General features: G+C 43.0%; 1 protein-coding gene across 3 annotated transcripts in view; it reads left to right on the forward strand.

Moving 5' to 3' along the window:
• The window catches only part of LOXHD1 (lipoxygenase homology PLAT domains 1), a 288,412-nt gene that overhangs the window by 183,624 nt on the left and 81,206 nt on the right, over window positions 1-23,582 (forward strand). For 2 of the 3 annotated variants that reach the window (XM_025178253.2, XM_075932726.1), the window contains 5 exons: window positions 2,319-2,423; window positions 3,700-3,828; window positions 5,105-5,269; window positions 13,573-13,754; window positions 17,855-17,971. In XM_025178253.2, the coding sequence (XP_025034038.2) occupies window positions 2,319-2,423; window positions 3,700-3,828; window positions 5,105-5,269; window positions 13,573-13,754; window positions 17,855-17,971 (698 nt within the window). Of the gene's footprint in view, window positions 1-377; window positions 493-2,318; window positions 2,424-3,699; window positions 3,829-5,104; window positions 5,270-13,572; window positions 13,755-17,854; window positions 17,972-23,582 lie in introns of those variants that run through there. The other variant, XM_075932727.1, reaches the window with a different exon arrangement.

Below are 23,582 nucleotides of genomic sequence, written 5' to 3' on the forward strand. Positions count from 1 at the left end.
ACACAGCCCTAGAGTATTTGGTAGGCCATGAAAAATTCCCCTCCTGGATCATGAGATTAAGTGTGAATAAAGTATGAAATACACTGGGCATTGAATACACACACACTCCTCCCATTTCCATGACCTATGCTCACTTTGAACCCGATGTGCTGAGAGTAAAAAGATGACACTCTTTCCTTGGATGGCAAACATCTGTAGGGTTCCTTGTCAGTTTCAGTCTCTCCCTTTCTCTTGCAAAGGTGTGAGTGCAATACCTCTGAACTGGAATGCGCAGCCAGCATTAATACCATAGCCAGTTAGTAGTGTTAGCTAGCAATGGGTGCAAGTTTGGATATGAAACTAACCAGGACTAAAATCAGAGCTTTGTTGCTATCAAGGGAAAGAGCTTGAAGATTTATCTTTCATTCAGTACTCTACCTATTAGGGGCTGTGTGATGGGGCAGAGCCGCCCTGCACTGGAGATCCTCCAAGCGCCGTCTGTCTCGTGGCCAGGTGGGTACGGTATAGGTGGTGCGCCAGCTGTTCAGTGGCTGCCAAAAGCGCACATGGCACTCAGCCGCAGGGGATACGTGGCTGCACAGGAGAGGAGTGGACGCCGGGCGGACGTAGAGTGACGTCACCGCCGTCGGTACACCAAAGGGTGGGATGGAGCTCCGACATAGAGGCAGAGTGCCCGCCCAGGAGATTTAAAACCCCAGAAGGAGTGTAGTAAGGGGAGGGCGGTGAGGAGAGGAAGGGCACAGTCGGAGGTTGCCCGTGAAATTTGGACCCGGGGAGGGGAGGCAGACCCGAGAGGGGGACATTGCTCCTGCTCAAGGGCCGGATGCGGGGAGAGGAAGTAGCCCAGGGTGGGCAGAGGAGCCTGAGGACTGACGCGTTACGGTGGAAACCCCCGCCAGTCGGACTGGACTACGAGACTAGTCCGTGTCCTTAGGGCCCTGGGCTGGGGCCCGTGAGAGGGGGCGGGCCCGGGCCCCCCTTTTCCCTGCGACCCTCGAGGAGGGGTGTCTAAAGACTGAACGGCAGAGGGGCACATCAGCCGCAGTACCAGGTCGGACTATACCAGCCGCAGACTGGACCTGGCCAAAGGGCCGATTTCGAGACACTGAGACTTAGGGTGGGGTGGAGGGGCGCACAGAAAGGTGGGGACAAGGGGATGGACGAACAGAAGAGCGGATGCCTGGTCACAGGCTGTAAGCAGGAATATTCTCCTCTCCCCTCTCCTGCCCGACACATACACACACTAAAAAAAGCACATGGCAGCTCCCTTTAACATCTCAGGGACATGTGCAATTGTGTAATCTGTTTATGCCTCGTGCCAGCTCTGCTTACATTTATCTTCCTGAAACTACCTTGCATCTAGTGTGCTTGATTGCCCACACTGATGACTGAATAATGACATGATCATAGATTCCTAGAATACTTGAATTAGAAGGGACCTCGAGAGGGTCAGCAAGTCCCCTGGCAAGACCCAGCATCATCTAAATCATCCCTGACAGATGTCTGTCTAACCCGCTCTTAAATATCTCTAATGATGGAGATTCCACAACCCCTCTAGGCAATTTGTTCCATGCTCAGCCTCAAGGACCTGATCCTGCATGGTACTGGGTGTCCTGGGCTTCCACTGACTCCAATGGGAGTTGAGAGCCTTAAGCTAAGCTTCTACATCCATATTTAGACAGCTGAACAAGTGGGGTAATTTTTAAAAAATGTTGAGCATGCAGCAGGTCCCATTAACTTCAGTGGGAGTTTCTGGCTGCTCATCACTTTTGAAAATCAAGACCCTCCTTTAGGTGCCGAAATATGGATGGAGGAATCTAACTTTAAGCACCCATTTTTGACAACCTTGACTTGGTAATTTGTAGTTGTGTGGAAACAACTTCTAGGAATTTCCATGGTTCTTAAGAGTTTGCCATCCTTTTTAGATGACAGTTTTGTGGAAAACTATATACATCTACCTAGTGAAAGCTGTCTGTATATATAAAATCTGGCGCTATATTAATGTAGATTGCAACAGAGAATGAATCTGAGAAGCACAAGAGACTCCCAAGAGAGAAATGGGAAGTCTGAACAGCCCTCTCCTCTGTAAAGATGGAGAAAGCATTGATGAATGAAGAGTGGTCAAGGATCACGCAGTCTAGCAGTCCTGTTTCAACCTAGCAAATATCAGTAGAGCAGACAGGGATTATTGTCAGAGCTTTAGGAATGCAATCTGACTGTCCAAAATAAATAAATAACACATGCAATGAAACAGGAAGAAATAGAATTACTAGCAGCTCAGTGTTCACACTCTCAAATTAAGAAATGCTTTTTGACAGCTAAATCAACTACTTACACTGTGAAAGTGAAAACCGGGGACAAGAAAAACTCTGGGACAGATGCCAATGTCTTCATCATTCTTTATGGAAATAAAGATGACACAGGTAAGAACCAAGTACAGCGCCTGTATGAATGAAAGAGATGGTGTCCATGTCATTGGTATAACTGACTGAAATGACCAAAGAGAGGGGGGATTTTTGCTTGTCTCAATACAGTATTTGTTTTTAGTTAAGATGATGTCATATTATTGCCGTATGTCTTTATGCTTAACATGAAAGTCAGTGTTATTTAGCATTTTAGGTACTAGGAGCCTCAGCTCCTGCAAATCACTGCAGTTCCATGGACTAAAATAAAGCTAGGATAATTTATACCATCTGTAGATTTTACGGCACCACTTAAAAAAAAATTTTTTTTTTTTACTATAGCAGCCGAATTGTTGAGATCATAGAGTAAAACAAAGGCTAGGAATACAATACATTGGTCTGGGTCAACTCATTTGTATCCCAGCAAGGAATCAGCCCACTCTGGAAACCAGGCTCGCCTTCAACTGCTGAGACGTTGCAGAAATATTTGATCTGTTGATGAGCAAACCCTGTTGGGACTGACGCAATGCATATGTAGCGAAGTTTAGGATCTGTGAAAGTGACAGACGGTGAAGAGAAGTGTAGGGCAAGTCCCCTTACACAACTCAGAACACACCTTTTGCTGGACCTTCAACAGCGTATTTGCTGCAGCATTGAAGGGAGACATCTCAACTGAAGCGAGAAATTATGTGTATTTTGGGTAGTTTTGATACAATTGAAAATCTAGTGTTCAGTGTGACAGAGGACAGTTTTGAAGCCAAATCTCCAGGGGGGAGAGACCATTAATTACACTGCAGCCAAACCCCTAGTTCCTGTTTACAATCCCAAATTACTGATTTTTATCCACTGTCCCAGTGATGCTCAGAGAGCAGCTAATGAGCTACAAGTTGTTCTTTAATATGTCTCCTGTGGCTCTTTACAGCACATGATATTAAAGCACTTGTGATGTAATTATTAACCAACCCAAGTTATTAACCAGTCAGCCTAAGTGCTGAAAGTAGGGATGTAGGGGATGCTGCCACACCCCCAGGCTTGAAGTGGTTTCCATCATATGCAAGTTTTACAGTTTGGTTCAGTGACTCTCAATCAAGATGCTTTTACTAAGTTGTTAGCCAATTGCAGTTGATAAAATAATAACCTTGGTCTGTCAATTACTGTGAGAATAATTATACGTAGAAATCTATAGATACACATACACAAAGTAAATGAAACGATGAATTCCCACGACTGTGATACTGAGGTCTGAGTATCACTGGGACAGTGGATAAACAATGTCTGTATGTGCTGCAACCAACAGGGATAATCAATCTAAAGGCCTCCAAAACGAACAAGAACAAATTTGAACGAGGGAAGTTAGATGAGTTTACAGTGGAATCTGTGGACATTGGAGACCTGAAAAAAATAAAGATTGGCCATGATAATAAAGGTAAGATGACCTGTTATAATAACATGGCTTTCCTTTTTCCACATGGGGGAGGTTATATTTGGGAATACGAATTTCATCAGGTATTTATTAACATGCTGGACATTATCATCATGCTTGGTGCTTTGCAGACAAATAGGCCCTTTGCCCATGGCGCTTACAGTTAATGTAGACATGGTACAGCAGCAAACAATGTGTAAAACCATGTAAATGGTGCTGAAGGACAACAGTTTTTGCATTGTATTGTAGGCAATAATATTATAGCAGGAGGAGTAGATGCTAGTCTGGAAAGGCAGATCAAGAAAAGTGAACCTTGCAAGGGTATTTCTGTACAAATCTATTTTTCTATAAAAGGGGTGATGCCAATCCTCTGTCTGGCTTTATAACCACCTTGTGGCTGATATTCCGGGCATTCCTACCTGACTGCTATGTTTTAAAATGATCTAGCTTTCAAAATGGGATCCCTAAATAATAAAGCCCAGGTGATAACATCACACAAATGGCCCAAGTTTTCAAAAGTGGCTGGTGGTTATAAGTGCCTCCAGTTTTGAATACCTAATTTCAGACATTTTAAAGGGGCTTGATTTTGAGAAAGTGCTGCAAAGCCTCCCTCTGGCTTTCTCTACACTGAACAATGTAAAGCTCAGCCACAGCAGAGCTTTAAACTGGAAGTGTGGCCACAGCACGAACGCTGGGAGAGAACTCTCCCCGCCTCTATGTAAACCACCTCCACGGGGGGAGTAGCTAGTAGTGTGGAAAGCGCTGGTCTCAGGACTATAGCCTGGTTCACTCTGGCACTTTACAGTGCTGTAACTTGCTGCGCTGGGGTGGGGGGAGGAACAGGTGTTTTTTCACACCCCTGAGCCAGAAAGCTACATGCTGTATAGTGCCAGTGTGGACTTAGCATCAGATAATGTGGCCCATTTAGTGGCACACTGGACATTCAGAATGTGACGCACCCAAACCTCTTGCCATTTTAAAAAAATGGCTTCAAGTTCTGGTAAAAGAAACAAAGGTGTTTGAGAGTCGAATGGTGATAGTCCAGCACTGCCTGGCCTCTGAGCTCTGCCTGTGTTCTGGCCCTGGTTTTAATTCCCTCTGGGACTTTGGGCAAGTCAGGCAGCAGTAACCTGCCTGCTCTGAATGACTATTTTTTGTAACACACAGGATAACACTCACCTCTTTCAGAGGCCTCTTGGGGAGGTTAATTAGTTCACATCTGTAAAGCACTTTGCTGGTGAAACACGCTATTCACTTTGAGTGTCACCTCTTCTTCTAGGTGGCTCCCCTGGCTGGTTTCTAGCATGGGTGGAAATTGATGCTCCATCACTCGGACAATGCCTGAAGTTCCCTTGTGGCCGTTGGCTGGATAAATCAGAGGACGATGGAGCCATTGAGAGAGATCTCTTCCCTGCAAAACTGCAGACAAAAGAATATGTTCCATGTATGTAGAGTGCTGCTTCCTCTCAGACATTGAATGGCTCATCTCTAAGCCCCCTTCCTATCCGTTTCCTTATTTCAGGGAGGTGGGAATCCATTGCTCTGTTTGTCACTCATTCACAACTTGGGGGCTCTTGTCACTTCTGCATCCATGGCATTTTTAAAAATCTACTCTTTCCTTTATTAGGAAAGACGTTCCAGTACTTAAGGTGCCAGCCTTGGAAATGGAGATCTATTCCTTGCCCTGCCACAGACTTCTCATGTGACATGGGCCAAGCTACTTTGCCTGTTAGTGTGCCTCAGTTCTCCATCTGTAAAATGTGGACAATAGGACTTCTCTTCTTCACAGGATTGTTATCAGGATAACTAACCTTAAAAACTACAAGGCACTTAAAAACTATGAGGCACTCACATATGACAGTAAAGGAGACCAAAGAGCCACCATAGGTTTATGGATTCTTCCTTCTCTCCCCTGCCCAAACCCTGGTTCATGCCATCATTTTTTCTTATCTGGACTATCCTCCTCTCTGGCCACCCTGATTTCACTGTCCCCTCTTCATACTATCCACCAGTTAGCGGCAAAAATAATCTTTGGTGTCCCTCCCCCATTCCTTTTCCTCCTCTGCACTCAGCCCAATGCTGCAGCATTTAATTTCAGAAAGGGGAACTACACAAAAATGAGGGGTTTAGTTACGGTAAACAGAAATTAAAAGGTACAGTGTCAAAAGTAAAATCCCTGCAAGCTGCATGGAAACTTTTCAAATACACCATAATAGAAGCCCAATTTACTGTGTTTTTTAAATTAAGGGTATACATTCAAGAGAACCAAAAAAGTACCACCATGGCTTAACAACAAGTAAAAGAAGCAGTGAGAGATAAAAAGGCATAGTTTAAAAAATAGAAGTTAAATCTTAGTGACAAAAATAGAAAGGAACATAATCTCTGTCAAGTTAAGAGTAAAAATATAATAAGAAAACCTAAAAAGGAATTTGAAGAGCAGCTAGCCAAAAACTCAAAAAGTAATAGCAAAATATTTTTTTAAATACATCAGAAGCAGGAAGCCTGCTAAACAACCAGTGGAGCCACTGGACGATCGAAATACTAAAGGAGCATTCAAAGATGATAAGGTCATTTCAGAGAAACGAAATGAATTCTTTGCTTTGGTCTTCACAGCTGAGGATGTTAGAGAGATGGCCAAACCTGAGCCATTCTTTTTAGGTGACAGATCTGAGGAATTGTTCCAGATTGAGGTGTCATTAGAGGAGATTTTGGGACAAACTGAAAAATTTAACAGTAACCCGTCACCTGGACGAGATGGCATTCATCCAAGAGTTCTGAAAGAACTCAAATGAGAAATTGCAGAACTATTAACTATGGTTTTTAACCTATCCTTTAAATCAGCTTCTGTACCTAATGACTGGAAGATAGCTAAGGTAACACCAATATTTAAAAAGGTCTCTATAGGTGATCCTAGCAATTACAAATCAGTAAGTCTAATAGCAGTACCAGGCAAATTACAGCCGGTCCCTGAGTTGCAAACGGTCGATTTACGACCATTCGCATTTACAACCAAAACTCCCATTGAGCGGTCATAAAAGCGGTCCTCGAGTTATGAACGCGACCCACGCTTACGAACAGCGCAGTCGCAATATAACTCAATAGGGTCTGAGTTACAAACATTTCGAGTTATGGCAAGTGTTTGGTCCATAACTCGTTCATAACTCGAGGACAGGCTGTAGTTGAAACTATAGTAAAGAATAAAATTGTCAGACGCATAGATGAACATAATTTGTTGGGGAAAAGTCAACATGGTTTCTGTAAAGGGAAACCATGCCTTACTAATCTACTAGAGTTCTTTGAGGGGATCAACAAACGTGGACAAGGAGCATCCAGTAGATATAGTGTACTTAGATTGCCACAAAGCTTTTAACAATAGTTGACCCTCACCAAAGGCTGTTAAGTAGAGTTAGCTGTAGTGGGATAAGAGGGAAAGTCCTCTCATGGATTGATAACTGGTTAAAAGACAGGAAACAAAGGGTAGTAATAAATGGTAAGTTTTCCAAGTGGAGAGAGGTAACTAGTGGTCCATACTGGGACCAATCTTATTTAACCATTTTTATAAATGAACTGGAGAAAGGGGTAAACAGTGAAGTGGCAAAATTTGATACTAAACTGCTCAAGATAGTTAAGACCAAAGCAGACTGTGAAGAGCTTCAAAAAGATTTCACAAAACAATGTGACTGGGCAACAAAATAGCAAATAAAATTTAATGTTGATAAATGTAAAGTAATGCACATTGGAAAAAATAATCCCAGCTATACATACAATATGATGGGGACTAATTTGGCTAAAACTACTCAAGAGAGAGATATTGGAGTCATTGTGGATAGTTCTCTGAAAACATCCACTCGATGTGTAGCAACAGTCAAAAAAGCAAACAGAATGTTAGGAATCATTAAAAAAGGAATAGAGAATAAGACAGAGAATATCTTATTGCCTCTATATAAAACCATGGTACACCCACATCTTGAATATTGCATACAGATGTGGTCACCTCATCTCAAAAAAAGTTTCTTGGCACTGGGAAAGGTTCAGAAAAGAGCAAAAAAATTATTAGAGGTTTGGAAAGGGTCCCATATGAAGAGAGATTAAAAAGACTTGGACTTTTCAGTTTAGAAAATAGGATACTAAGGGGGGATATGATAGAGGTATATAAAATCATGACTGGTGTGGAAAAAGTGAATAAGGAAAAGTTATTTACTTGTTCCCATAACATAAGATCTGGGGGGCACCAAGTTAAATCAATAGATAGCAGGTTTAAAACAAACAAAAAGAAGTTTTTCTTCATGCAGCACACAGTCAACCTGTGGAACTCCTTGCCAGAGGATGTTGTGAAGAGCAGGACTTTATCAGGGTTCAAAGAACTAGATAAATTCCTGGAGGTTAGGTGCATTAATGATTATTAGCCAGGATGAGTAGGAATGGTGTCCCTTGCCTCTGTCATAGGGTGGAAATGGATGCCAAGAGAGAGATCACTTGATGTTTCCCTGTTCTGTTCACTCCTTTTGGGGCACCTGGCATTGGCCACTGTCGAAAGACAGGATACTGGGTTGGATGGACATTTGGTGTGACCCAGTATTGCCGTTCTTATATTCACTGACCATGGTGTTCCCTGTCTTACAAACATATTGTCATTTTATTTCTACATAAAACAATAGGGGTGGAAGAAAGGATGATGCTTGTATCCTTCCCCCCACCATCCCTTGTGCACTCAGTCTGCTGTCAGACACAACTGTCCCTGGGTTTGGAATAACACACGGGGTGAATTTTAATACATAGCAAGGCCTCTCCACACATAGATCACACTTCAGCCCTAAGGATCAACAGTGTCACACTTCCGCCTTATGGGACTTATGCAATGCGTAGTCCATGTACTTCAGAGGAGTGACTGTCACTCATAATACTATGGTTTTGCTTCTCACTGTGTTTCTCCTGAGCTGCGGTGTTAAATTCTTGATACCTAACTTGAGTGGGTAAATTATTAGGGGGTATTACATATCTTAAGAGTATCTGGAATGCCAGCTCTTCATGTACAGCAGAGCTAATCAACACATAGCCTGTGGGCCGCATGTGGCCTGCAGCCTGTTTGTTTGCAGCCCGCGGGTGAGAGCCAATACAAAAAAGTAGTCAATATAATGGTCTTCTGTTGATATGTGTTTTAGTAGTTACATTCCTAAACTGTCATTGCTCATTCAAAGTGCTGTCATATGGGTGGAAATCGAGTAAATATTGCATTTTATTAGTATCAGCAGAACTGATGTAAATGGGGCCTGTGTGTTGTATGGTCTTGCCTTAATCTTTGTATTCATGGCCATCAGTGTGAAAGAAGCTATTTGCATATATTTGCATGTATATGCAACCACACTTAAGTTGTCACCCTTGGCATGTGCTATGAGTATCATTATTGCCCCCAGGTATTCCAAAGTTATGTAGCCCTGATGTACAGTATGTTCAAAGTTAATTTGTGTCAGCAGCCCTTTTTCAGCATCTGCAACCAGCAATCAGGGCTATGTAGCAGGAGACTTGCAAGATTCTAGAACCAAACCTACTTAGTCCTTTGCTTAAATATATACATTGTACTATTCACAATATTCTAATTTCCCAATCATTAACCTGGTGATTTCAGATTGCCACTAAAATGGTCTGGCGTGTTTTGTTCAACATCTTCATTAATAGCCCAGATGATGGTTTGTTTTTGTTTTGGACTCTTAGCAAGTTTGTGAATGACAATAAGCTGAGGAGAGAGATGGATCTGCTGGACGGAAGGGATAGGGATCAGGGTGATGTAGACAGATTGGAAGCCTGGGCCACAAGCAATCTGATGAGATTCAACAAAGACAAGTACAGAGTCCTACACTTAGGATGGAAGACTCCAAGCAATGCTACAGGCTGGGGACCAACTAGCAGAGCAGTAGTAGTCCAGAAAAGGACCTGGAGAATGACAACAGACGAGAAGCTGTATATCAGGGGTTTCCAAACTTTTTGGCACAGGGACCAGTAAATCCATTCACAAGCTTTTGGAGGACCGGTAACATTCATTTGCATATTTGCATATTCATTAAGCAAATGATAAATATTCAAATAGGTTGTTTCTGGTCCTCCCAGAGCCCCCAGTATGAGCTTTAGCAAAGCTTTTGATACAGTCGCCCACAATATTCTTGCCAGCAAGTTAAGGGAATTGGTTAAATGGATGATAGAAAGCTGCCTAGACCAGGGTTTCCCAAACTTTTTACTTTAATTGAAACCTGTTTTTTTCCAGTACTGTTTTTTGCAGCCCCAAAATATAAATGCATTTTAAAAAAAAGAATTAAAAATGAATAAATTTTCAGTGTTTCACCTGGCTGCATCCTCCACCCAGCCTGGGCCAGGGCTTGGGAGACCCGGCGCCGCATGGACACACCAGGAGGCGGGAGCAGGAGCAGATTGGGGGGGTATCTGGCTAGGAGGGAGGGTGCAAGGAGGGGTAGGGTTGCCACGTGTCCAGTTTTGTACCGGAGAGTCAGGTATTTGAGGGCTCTGTCTGGGAAGCAAATTGAGAAAATACCGGACATATAAAATGTTTGGTATTTTCTAATTAGGTAAGTTTTATTATTATTAGGTGTATCAGCCCATAGCTGCGAACTGCCTGGCTGGTAGATGTGCTCATGCTGCATGAGTGTGTCTACCAGCCAGGCAGTTCACAACTATTCGAGGGAAGGTATTGGGGGAGGGGGGCAAAATGGAATCCCCAGGGCCGGACTCACTCGTGTGCCTGGGTCAGTCCCGTTTCCCACGGGCCAATTCGCTCCCCCGCCCCACTTCTCTCGATCTCCCCCATCCAGCCCTGCTTCTAGCAGCCAGTTCCCCCCATCCCCCATCCTCCACCGATCTTCCCTGGCCAGCCCTGCTTCCCCTTACTACCCCTCTGACCAGCCCCACTCCCCTCCCAGCCGGCCAGTTCTCCCCCGCTTCTCCTCCCGATCTTCCTTAACCAGCCACGTTGCCCTCATCCAGCCCTGCTTCTGGCAGCTGGTTCCCCTGGCCTCCTACTCCCGATCTCCCCCGGCCAGCCCTGCTTCCACTGCCCACCCACCCTGATCTCTGCTGGACAGCCCCGCTGCCCCCAACCCTGCTTCCCGGTGGCCAGTTTCCCCCCCACACATGCACACCTCCTCCCAGTCCGCTCCGCCCCCCTCCCGCCAGCCACACTGAGGCCTGGGAAATGCTGCTGTATATGAATCAACAGTGTATCATTGTTAACAAGAATTCTAAAGGCATATTGGGCTGCACTAATAGGATCACTGCCAGCAGATTGAGGGAAGTGATTATTCCCCTCTATTTGGCATTGGTGAGGCCACATCTGTAGTATTGTGTCCAGTTTTGGGCCCCTCACTACAAAAAGGATATGGACAAATTGGAGACAGTCGAGCAGAAGGCAACAAAAATGATTAGGGGGCTGGAATACATTACTTATGAGGATAGGCTCAGGGAACTGGGCTTATTTAGTCTTCCGAAAAGAATCATAGAATCATAGAATACTAGAACTGGAAGGAACCTTGAGAGTGGGAGTAAGAAGTCCTCCATCTTGAAATTATCTTGAAATAATGGCTTACTGTGTAGACACGCACTCAGTTATTCCAAAATAATGCTGCTGTGTAGATGTACCCTGGGAGGGTAGTGGAGCACTAGAATGGGTCACCTGGGGAGGTGGTGGAATCTCCATCCTTGGAAGTTTTTAAGATCTGTTTTGACAAATCCCTGTCTGGCATGATTTGGTTGGGGTTGGTCCTGTTTTGAAGGGGGGTGGAGGGGAATTGGACTAGATGATCTTAGGAGGTCTCTTGCAACCCCAGTCAGCTATGATCTTCTATAAGTCTATGTCTTTCATCCCTGAGCATGGAGGATGAAAACAGGTCATTGTTGTGCCAGTTAAAACAGTGTCTATCGGGTACCACGAAACGAAAGGGGATTCTGACAGCTGAGTGCTGTACTGCTAGTGACCTTGCTCATGTGCTATTTTGCTGATTCAGTTTGAAGCTGATGTTAATATTCAAATTAAAAGAATAAGCATAACAGACTTGAGCAGTCCAGGTCATTTCTAATTCATAGCACATAGCAGGTGATTTTGGTCTCCAGGATCATTTCTTTATTTTTACATATTGCAGGAAACTATTTCAGTTTATCTGCAGCACAGGCAAATAGATTCCATTGGTTCTGGCAAAAAAAAGAATATTAAGTACCTTCAGGCTGATTGTCTCTCAAATCAGACTCCTTCATCTCTCTTCTCCTGAGAGCTGTGTTTAGAAAGCCTGGATAGTTAATGAATGATTATGTTCTGATATGCATAATCACAGTTACCTCAGCAATAATAGAAGGAGTGCCAGAAATATGCCATCTGCTCTGATCTAGGATGCTGAGGCCTAGAACTCACTGAACTGTGGCATAAAGAATAACAAAGAATATTCAAATGGAATGAGTGTGGGAGAGCACACGGTTATAAGCAGCTCAAAAAGATGTGGAAAAAGGAAGAGAAGGGTTGAAGTGGGATTTCAGGACAGATAAATGAAAGAGAACAGAAGGCCAACCAGAATGACTGAGAAGAGATAGAAGAAATGGAAGCCCATGGTAAATGTATGGGCCAAATTCTCCAAACTTTAATGAAGACCAGTAGCATCACGAGTGTGAGTCAGCAGAGAGATGATCTCCATTTAGGATTCAAGAACTGCAAAGAGGCCTTGGATCATGTGGAATAAAACAAATAATATTCATGCTGAGCTCTTGTAGGGCACTTTTAATCCCTCAAGATAGCGAACAAAAGAGAGTAGATCTCTCCACGTTGGGAAACTGAGACACAGAAAGGGAACGTTTCTTGTTCCAGGTTATGTAACAAATCAGTGGCAGAGCCAGGAATCTGTCCAGGTCTTGTGGCCCCGAGGCAAGTTCCCTATGTGCTGGACTATGAAAAGGAATAAGAATAAGAAAGAACTCCAAGAAATATGGGATTAAAGGCAACAGTAAATTCTAGAGTCCAATATAAGAACAAGGACAGAACAAAGGTCCCAATTCACTGTCGTCCTGCAGCTTGTATAGTCACAACTCTGATCTGATAGCATTTTATGCCTGCTTTGTACTACTATAGGTGACTTTTTCAGGACATTGGAGAATCTGGCCTGAAAAGAACATTAAATGAAACAGTGAAATGGAGACTAGTTATTTAAAGCGAGAGACAGGTTCACATTTTCCTCCTCACTGATTAATGTTTCCTCCACAATCTAATACTTAAAATACTTCAAATAGTCCAAAATAGAATTTTTCATATTGACTCCAGTTAGTTCAAACTTGCTAGTTTTCTGAGTTACTCAATGTACTGTGGGAGATCCATGTATCTATCAATGGCTTTGCAGTGTAAGTATTCAGAGCACTTTTGTCTCCCAGGATTAAATCCAACGGGTCTGATTCCAACCTCAGTAAATCAGTATGAATTTAGAGTAACTCTGTTGGCTTCATTTATGTAAATGGAGTTCTCCAGATTTATGCTGGAGTAACTGAGATCAGAATCCAGCTTCATGGCTTGCAATTTAATGTAAGAGTCAATTGTACATGATTTCTGTGTGTACAATTCCTAATTATGTTCTGTAAATATTGACATTTCCAATCTCGGTTTGAGCTTGTTAAATTCTAAAATGAATTGTAGACTTTTCCAATAGGAAGCCTTGCTCTTTATTCACAGACCATGGTTTGTTTTTTGTTTTCTTCTACTTAACTTAGTTGTCCCTTATGAGATCACCATTTACACCAGTGACGTCTTTGGAGCTGGCACTGATGCAGATGTTTTCGTTGTTCTCTATGGAAGTAATGGAGTTTGCAGTCAACAGAAGTCCCTGTGTCAGAACAAGAGAGAACAAAGGATGTGCTTTGAGAGGAACTCGGTGGATCAGTTCATTGTGGAGGTAAAATAAAAAATATTTGCTCTTTTGCCGGTGCAATGGCTGAGTGGGGGGTTTAGAGACACAAAGTGGAGAGAAAAACAGTGGGGATATGGAAAAAAATGAAAAAAGACTTTTCATGAGAGCAGGGTCAGAGTTTTTGGATGACTAATTCTGGACAAAAGATTCATTTTTTGGTGACCAGAAACTATTTGTGAACTAGCCAGAGGAGGAAGAGATGGTTGTGCTGCTTGACACTTGTAAGCTTTATCCCTGTGATCAACGCACCCATGTGGAGAGCTGTGCTTGAATCTCTCTTCTGGGTTCAAATCCCTCTTCCAGAATAGAACTGAAGCAGACTTTCTGCATTCACCAGAATGTCTCAACATTTTAGATGGAATTCAGCCTGAATAGACTTTTTGTTTTTTTGTTTTCTGGAATGTCCCCTGAACCAAAAAATCAGTTACTTGCCTAATTCTGCTCCTTGGCACTGTCTTCACAGGAGACTTGTGCTGATCCTGTAGAGGGAAGGAAGGATGGTCTAGCGGTTAAGAAATTTAGCCTAGTCCTGGTTTCGGCTTTCAGTTGTACTACAAGCTTCCTCTGTGATCCCAGGCAAATCACCATGTGTCTTTGCACTTCAGACCCCCTTGTATGAAATGAGGATTATAGCCCTATCTCACAGCATGTTACAAGGATAAATGCATTTCAATCATTGTAAGGTGCACAGATACAGTCATAGGAGCAACATAAGATAGATAAGTAGCAACACCTGCCATTGCAGAACATTTAATCAATTATAATTTCTCTTCTCACTCTCTCTCTCTCTCTGGCGCACACACACATATTCTCACTTACTCGCTCTCTCGGTCCCTCCAATATTGTAAAAGAAAACACTAAGCACTAGATTGTCAAAGGTAATGAGTGAAATTGCATGTACAAATGGGGGGATCTGTAAGCACCATTGTATGGGCACACTTTCAGAAGGCACTTTTGGAAAGTTTGTCCATAATACCTAATGCTTGTGTAGGAATATAGCTGAGATGTGAATACTACCCATTTGTGGTATTATGGGCTTATTGTCATAGTCTCTGTGTTTCCTCCATGGATAGAGGACCTGTTACCGTGCTCAGGAGCTATGATTTCCAAATATGTGTGACTAAGTATTCAAAGAGCCTTAACATATTTCTGATGAATTTGCAATCATATACCTTAGTGCAGGGGTGGGCAAGAGAGCCTCCACGGGCTGAATCCGGCCCACCAAGCTGGTTGGTCTGGCCTGCGGCCACCCTGCCACTCCCCCAGCCCCAGGCCAATGAGACCTGGGGATGGGGAAGCACACAAAGTCTCCTCCCTCCGCCAGAGTTGGGTGGCACCAGAGGGAACCACCTGGTAGTTCACTCTAGGCATTGCACACCCCTTGCAGCGTGGGGGCAAAGGGCAAGAGACTTCACGCACTCCCTCTGCCCCCAGGCCTTGATTGACCTAAGGGTAGAGGGAGTGAGCAAAATCTCCTTCTGCCGCCAGGGGTGCACGGTGCTTAGAGGGAACCGTCAGCTGTTCAGAACAACTGAGGATTCTTTCTAGGCACCGGAGAGGCTGCTAGGGGGCACTTCCCCACCCCCAAACCAATCAGGATCTGTGGATGAGGGAGCACGGGAAATGTCCTAGCCCCACCCCTTCCACCCAAGGCTCTGCCCCTTCTGGGGTGGCCTAAGGCCACTTCTGAACTTTGTGAAGTGACCCCCCCTTCTAAAATTATTGCCCACCCCAGCCTTAGTGCATACAAAAGATACATATATGTGCATACATTGACCAGTTTTATGGCTAACTTTGCACATGCAATGCTGGATTCATAGCAAAATCTTACTTGAAGCCAATATATACACAAAATTATTAATTGGGAAATATTGAAAGTTAAGGAGGTGTTTTAAAAATCTGACCCTTATTTCTATTCAATATTTTCATTCACGGGGTATGACAGACACTGAGTTCCAGAGACACATAAAACCTTCCTGTGGGGTTTTTTTTTTTTTTTTTTGGTGTTATTTTTTACATAATAAAGATCAAAATTTAGAATGAACATTTTAAAACAAATTAAAATGTTTTCATCTCAAGGTTACAATTCACAATAAATCCTTCTCTTTACAGCTTATATCAAACAAAACTTGTGTGTAACTTACCTGGAGTTGTCCATGATAGAATTTGCCATTAATCAGTCCACGTGTATAAATCTTGAAATGTGCATTATTTTATTGTTGTAATCCTTATGATTTATTTTCCATTTAGAAGAAGCCGGGACATGAAAATGTGTAGATGAAGCACATGAAAATGCAGTTTGTTCTATGAATGTAGAGAAAGATATATTAAGTGGTCCCCCAAAATTATGTTTTCTTCACTAAACAACAAAAAGCTAGCAAAATATATTCTTCTTTCATCTGCTTGCAAGGAGCCATAATTTGAAGCTCAGTAGAGCTTGAAAACAATGTTGGGATTTTAGAAAATATAGAGCTGAGAATTGCTTTTTTGTTTTAGTAGTTTTTATTGCCCGTTCTGTTTGGTATTCGGCAGAAGAGGCAATAGGAGCATTAAAAAACCCCTATCAGCCACAGTTCTGAGTGGTGATTTTCTGGAGGTGCCTAAAGCGGTGCAATAAAAACATCTTTTTTTAATACCCATCTTTACAGTCACATGTCACCTCACTGCTGCTTATAGATTGAATGCCTCACTGAAGGATGGCCATTCAGGCTGAACAGAGAAAGAATAACATCATTTCACCTATATTAATGTTTTTGGATGAATTCAGAGAATTTTAATTTGTATGCTAGTAAGCAACTGATAGCGCTTTCTATAGTCAAATCAGGTTTAGGGAATGCAGACCTCATGCAGGCTTCTCTCACCGCCCTAAACTGCAGCAACCAGTTGATTCTAATTCTCAGTCTCTCCTAAAATTAGACTAACTGTGCTTCAGTACACAACAGTCTTGTCATGCTGGGAACAAGCAGTGGGGGAACTCCCCAGGGCCTGAACTGATACCAGCAATTGACAAACTTTTAACATTTGCAAGATCAAAAAATATTTGGCATATAAATCACTTAGGGTGCATCTACACGGCACCATTATTTTGAGATAACTAGTGTTATTTCAAAATAACAATGTGAGGGTCTACACAGCCGTTCCATTATTTCAAAATAATAATACGTGCATCTACACAGCCATTCCGTTATTTCGAAATAATTTTGAAATAATGGACAGCTTATTCCGAAATCTGTAAACCTCATTCTTTGAGGAATAAGGCCTATTCCAAAATAGTTATTTCGAAATAAGGCGTGGGTAGATGCCCCACTGCTGCTATTTCGAAATAGCCCCTCACCAGGGCCATACTAAATCATTTCTCCCCAGTGCCTCCTGGGGCTCTAAATCGAGATAGCACGTCTACATTAGGGAAATCTGCCTCAGACTAATTTTGAGGCTTCCCTGTACTATAGATGTGCTATTTCAAAATAAGCTATTTTGGAATAACTATTCCAGAATAGCTGATTTCAAAATAAGCGTGCAGTGTAGACATACCCTTAGGGAAAAAGCTAGTGAAACAGGCCTCCCCCATGTGAAAAGGAGGCGTTCAGTCAGAGCTGATCTACACTCAAGCATGCGTCAAAATAATAAAAGGAGTGAATCCAAACCAATTAAATTATTTTGGTGCAACTATGTTTACAGCCTTATTTTCAGAATGTAAGTGGCTAAAGGGGTACCCAGAAAATTAGTGTCTCTTTAAAATATTGGTCTGTGTGATGTACTGAAAGTGGCAAATGTATTCTGTGGCTAAGCAAGAAAGAGAGAGCAGATTTCTGGGCTCTGAATCTTGTCCTTTAATCTCAAGGCCCTCCATCTCCTCTTGTAATCGTGTACCAATAATATAATGCACAACCCTGTGGATACACTTATTTCAGAATAAATTAGAGTGGAGTCCCTCATTCCTCATGCATATGAATGTTACAGAGAGACTAATATTTGCCCCTTTAGGAACTTAATAAGAAAATAGGTAATGAATCAGGGACTCATGGCTTTTGCTCTGGAATTGAGGCTGCCACCTATTGCTCAGAATCTTTTCTTTGTTTCTGTAGCTGGAGGATGTTGGAGACACTATTGAGAAGATTCGTATTGGGCACAAAGGCGGAGGGCTTAACTCTGGATGGCATTTAGATCGGGTGGAGATACGGAGGCTTTTGCCAAATGGGAAGGTAAGCATCAAATTGTTGGACTTGGTGGAATGCTTCCACTGGCAGCTGTTTCCGCTTCCCAATGCTGCACTTCAGTAATACCAAGAACGATTAAGAGTGAAAAATGACTCCCTGGAGAACTATGCTAGCTAATGAAGTTGCAAGAGCTTGGGGAACCCTGGGGAAAACATTTATTATGGTGGTTAATTCTTCAAATGTTGATTCTACAACTCCGCTAAAAATAAAAGCTTAACCCTTTCCCCTTCCCCATTCTCAATGCACTTGTTGACTAGAATACAGGTATCCGGGCTCACTTTAGACTAGAGCGTAATATGCAAGATCACAGAGATTGTGGGATGATCTGAGATGTGGTTCTGCCACTGGCTGTACCGGAGGTGCCTGTAGTAAATTTGAGCAGCCTTTGGGAGTTCCTAATTTATGCCAGGAAGATGAACCAGCCCTCACAAGCCTGGAATCCTTACCCAGTTTTCAACGAGCCTCACGACCTCTGGGCAGCTGCTTCTCTGATGCACCTCTTGTGAGGCACAGGGCAGATACTTTCCCACGATATATAATACTCCATTTCTGACTGGGGAACCTTTCAGGTTTGTTCCAGATACCATTATATTCCTGAGCCAGAAAGGAAGCTCTTTATAATCAGGCCTAAATCCGCAAAAGGATGTAGAAACATAACTGCACTTTCAGCACCCACGTCCAAATTTCAGACCCTCAGATTTCCCCATTCAGTAGCCACCCAAGTAACCTAGGTGCCTACGTTTCCACAAATATAGTCCCTTGGGTACTAAAACTGCCAGTGGGAATGAGCACAGCTGCCTCGGTCCCTTTAAGGAACAAGTGTGAGAATGACTCATAGTCTGGAACTAATCAAAGTCCCACAATACTAACCTAGGAATGGGTGACCAATTCTTTCCTCTCCGGGTGGCACTTAAGCGGCCAGTTCTTTATCCTAATGCAGATCTCCATGTAGGATAGCAACTCAACCCAAGCCAGCTCATCCTTTACAGCATCATTAAATCTCCAACAAAACTGAGACTTGAGACACCTATTCAAGGCCATATCAGCAGCCAGGTACCAGGAGTGGGCTGCCAGGTGCCAGAAGTGGGAAAGAGGTCATGAACCCTGGTGAGGAACTGTAGGGCTGCTTCAGTATGAGCTTGTTAGGGGGGCGCTGAATGCTAACCAGAAGAAATGAATTAATTCCTCAAATGAAGCAGGTAATTAAGGAATTCATCTGCAAACAACTGGAAGATAAGATAATAGGTAAAGAACAAATCACATCAAACCAGGGATGGCCCGAGCCATTTGTGCGCCCTGGGACATTTGTGCGACGCATGCACGACCCCGTCCCCAGGCGCACGACACCTCCCCACCTTTGGGCACCTGGCGCATGCGTGGCCCTGCCCTCGGGCACGCGGCACATGCGTGGCCCCGCCCCTGGGCACACAGCGCATGTGTGGCCCCGTCCCCGGGTGCATGGAGCATGCGCGGTGCCGCCCCTGCCCAGCCTGACAGCCCCACGCAGCACCCCCTACAATAGGGCGCCCCGGGCGGTAGCCCGGTCAGCCCATACCTTGGGCCGGCTTTGCATCAAACCAATCCGATAGCTTTCTTTGATAGAATAACAAGTATTGTGGATAAGGGAGAAGGGGTGGACATGGTATACCTAGACTTTAGTAAGGCATTTGTTATGGTCTTGCATGACTTTCTTATCAATAAACTAGGCAAATATAATTTAGATGGAGCTACTATTAGGTGAGTGCATAACTGGCTGGATAACCATTCTCAGAGAGTAGTTATTAATAGTTCACAATCCTGCTCGAAGGACATAACAAGTGGTGTGCTGCAGGGAGCGATGGATATAGGGCAGGGCGAGCGGGGAGGCTGCCCCGGGCCCCGCTCTTCAATAGGCCCCGCACATGCACTAATTCCTGTCGGTTGTGGCCATGGTGCAGGCACTGCCACGAGCCCCCGCAGGGGTCTGTTTTGGGACCGATTCTGTTCAATATCTTTGTCAACGATTTAGATATTGGCATAGAGGGTACGCTTATTAAGTTTGCAGATGATACCAAGAAGGTAGGAGTTGCAACTGCTTTGGAGGATAGGGTCATAATTCAAAATGATCTGGACAAGCTGGAGAAGTGGTAAATAGGATGAAGTTAAAAGGACAAATGCAAAGTACTCCACTTAACAAGGAACAATCAGTCTCACACATTCAGAATGGGAAGTGACTGTCTAGGAAGGAGAAGCAGCCATAGTGGACCACATGCTAAATATGAGTCAACAGCAGGGCCAGCTTTAGGAAGTGTGGGGCCCAATTCGAACAGTTTTGACGGGCTCCCCCCCCCCCCCCAGGATTTTTTGTTGAGCAAAAAAATAAAAAAAAGCACCCACACGACAAACCACAACCACACACAAATATCACATCAGAAGTAGATCTGATCAAAATGTATATCAATATAGTTGAACATTTTTCAAAAAAAATGCCATCCTTTATGATGCAAAATTTTACACAAAATTAAATCAGTTGCCTTAAGTGAAGGTCAAATATTTTCAATTGCAATCTTTTCAATAAAGTTTAAAGTTTGATTTTTAAAAAGTTACCAGAGAGCGTTTCAGTTTTCTGTAGCATTGATTTACTTTTTAAATAGCAAAAATGGAGTCTTTGTTAAGAAAGTGTCAATTCTGTGGTCAAATGCCAGTCCTTAGTGATTTCAGCACCACTGATTTCACTAGGTAATATGGTACCTCACCACCATTGCCTCCTTTGCACTGCCCTTCAACACATATTGCCTGCATGTTGAGTCCAAGGTCAGTCTACACAAGATTTTATCAATGATTTTTGCTCAAGTGATCACTGAGACAAGACAAGGATTCTCAATTGATTCTAGTCAGCTCTGCCCTTAAACACTGGGGCTACATCTAGACTACATCCCTTTTTCGGAAAAGGGATGTAAATTAGATGTATCGCAATTGCTAATGAAGCGCCAGTCTAGACGCTGATCTTTCGAAAAATAAAGCCTTTTCCGAAAGATTCCTTATCCCTTGGAAGATCAGCGTCTAGACTGGCGCTTTTCTCCGACAAAGCTCTGTGCCAAAAAAAAGCAGCAGCCGTTTTTATGCTAATGAAGCGCGGGAGATTTAAATCCCCGCTTCATTAGCAATTGCGATATGTCTAATTTACATCCCTTTTCTGAAAAAGGGATGTGGTCTAGATGGAGCCTGGACGTAAAGTGTCAGATATAATTGAGGATTCCCAAATAGACTCTACACCACCACAAATAAAACTGTTTCCATCTTCTGTGATTTTCACTTAGATATGACTCACTATCCTCTGCTTAGTGTTCAAGTTATGGTAGACCCTAAGCCAGGTCATATTAAGTTCAGGTCTTTTACCTTTTAATCATACAATATGGATTACAACATTTCATTCTCTCAGCTCCAAGTCTTAAGTGAATTTCGACCCAAAAGAGCCAAAATTGAGCACCTTGACACAGCAAATGTGTCTACTGATCTCTGTGGCAAAGTAGGTATGTCTATATAAATAAGGTCTGCTCATGAAGCCTTTTCCTACAGTTGATTAACAGATGGCAGTAGATAGCTCATTCAGGCCACTGACTGATAATAGTTAGTCACCCTGTCCAGTCATTATCCATAGTCATGGACTCACCCTACTCTCCATTGTCTCTATGATTCTCTGATGACCTGTGACAAAAAAGGAGAGTGGAAAGGGAAACTGAAGGGAGAGACCTCTCTAAATTCACCAATCAAAGACTAGTATTGCCAAGCCAAAAATCACAAGGAATGCCTACACAAAGTTATGAGAATGGTCCACAGATCATAAGATATTTTAAAAATAAAACATGTTGGATTTTTATTGGCCTTTTGTTTCTTGGGTATTTAGGGTTCATGTTTTAAAGCTTTCCTCCGTTAGCTGTAAGGCCCAGAAGTATAGAGAACTTTTTTTAAATGAAAGCTGAGATTCCTACATAATCAACTCACTCCAGGCCTTTAGAAAAACACCAAATGTTTTGAGACTCATGGTAAAAGAATGGAGGAATTCGTGTGAGCCCATGCTTTCCCCACACTATAAATAAATAAAAAAAATAATATCTTCTCCACTAAACATCCTAATGAGATACTGCAAATGGTGAATTGAATTCAACAGCTCCTGATATGAACAGGTATCAATGTAGTTTTTCATATTTGAGATGGGTTACCAGGAATCATATATGACAATATGAAAACTTTCTACTCTCAAGTCAGCATATTCACAAAGCACCTATAATTTTGATCCATGCCTTTATTGGACAGTGAAAGAGAAAGCAGGGGAATTAGTGTAGATAAATGTTCAAATTAAAATTAAAAAAAAAAAAAAAAAAAGCTTGAACGAATTAGGACTGGGCTCCTACATCTCACGTTCGGAACTGACTAAGACACGTATGACCGGATTTTCAAAGGTGTGTAAAGATCAGATAGATATCTTTGAAGATCTGAATTGGCAACTGTCTCTTTAGGAGCTTAATTACTTTTGAAAATCTGAGCTTAGATTTCCAAGTCCAATTATCAAAAATGGCTTTAGTCACTCATGTGCTTTTGAAAATTTTAACTGGGGACCTAAAGAGACAAAAGGCAGGAGATATGGTATTCCTTTTAAAAACATGTGACATCTATTTTTAGCTAAATTTTATATTATTTTTCTCCCAGGGGCCACTGACCCCTCCGGCCCCCTCACTACGCCACTGCCCCCCCTCCTGCAGATCTATCATCTTATGCATGTGCAAGATCTGTGAGAGCCGTCCCATGAATCTGAAGTTTGTGTCTGTGGCGCCTGCTTCTGGGTGGTGTCTCAATGCTGCCCCATTCACCTCCAAAGAGGGGGCTTCCCAAAGCAGGCCCTCGCTGCTGACCCCCAAGACATCTACAGGCCCAGTCTCCTTTCAATGGGCCCACTTGCCAGGGCTCATTGATCTTGGATCTGGCTTCCATCCCCTCTCCAACCCCCATCAGAACTACTGTGCCCTCCTGGCTTAGGAAAGGAATAAACAGGAGGATTAGAAATTAACCCGCCCAGTCTCATGTCCCCTAGGCAGAGAATGAGCCATCTACATTAGGCCCCAGCTGGAGTATCATGTCTAGTTCTGGGTGCCACATTTCAAGAAAAGTGGAGAAACTGGAGAAAGTCCAGAGAAAATCAACACAAATGAGGAAAGGTCTAGAGAACATGAGATATGAGGCAAGGCTGAAGAAATTGGCCTTGTTTACCTTGGAAAAGAGAAGACCGAAAAGGGACATGAAAGCAACTTTCAAGTATTTAAAAGAGTATCATAAGGAGGAGGAAGAAAAATTGTTCTGCTTGGCCTCTGAGGTTAGGATGAGAAGCAATGGACTTAAATTGCAGATATTTAAGACCAGGTTAGACAGACACCTGTCAGGGATGAGCTAGGACAACTCAACTTTGGAAGCCCCAGGGGCCACACTGATACTTACAGAACATGCTCAGGGTCTCAACTTAAGTGTGTTTGCATATGCAAGAAAATATATACAAATAGCTTCTCTCACACTGACAATCATGAATACAAAGATTAAGGCAAGACTACACAACACACAGGCC

Source organism: Pelodiscus sinensis, chromosome 6, assembly GCF_049634645.1.
Source record: "Pelodiscus sinensis isolate JC-2024 chromosome 6, ASM4963464v1, whole genome shotgun sequence".
NCBI lineage: Eukaryota > Metazoa > Chordata > Testudines > Trionychidae > Pelodiscus > Pelodiscus sinensis.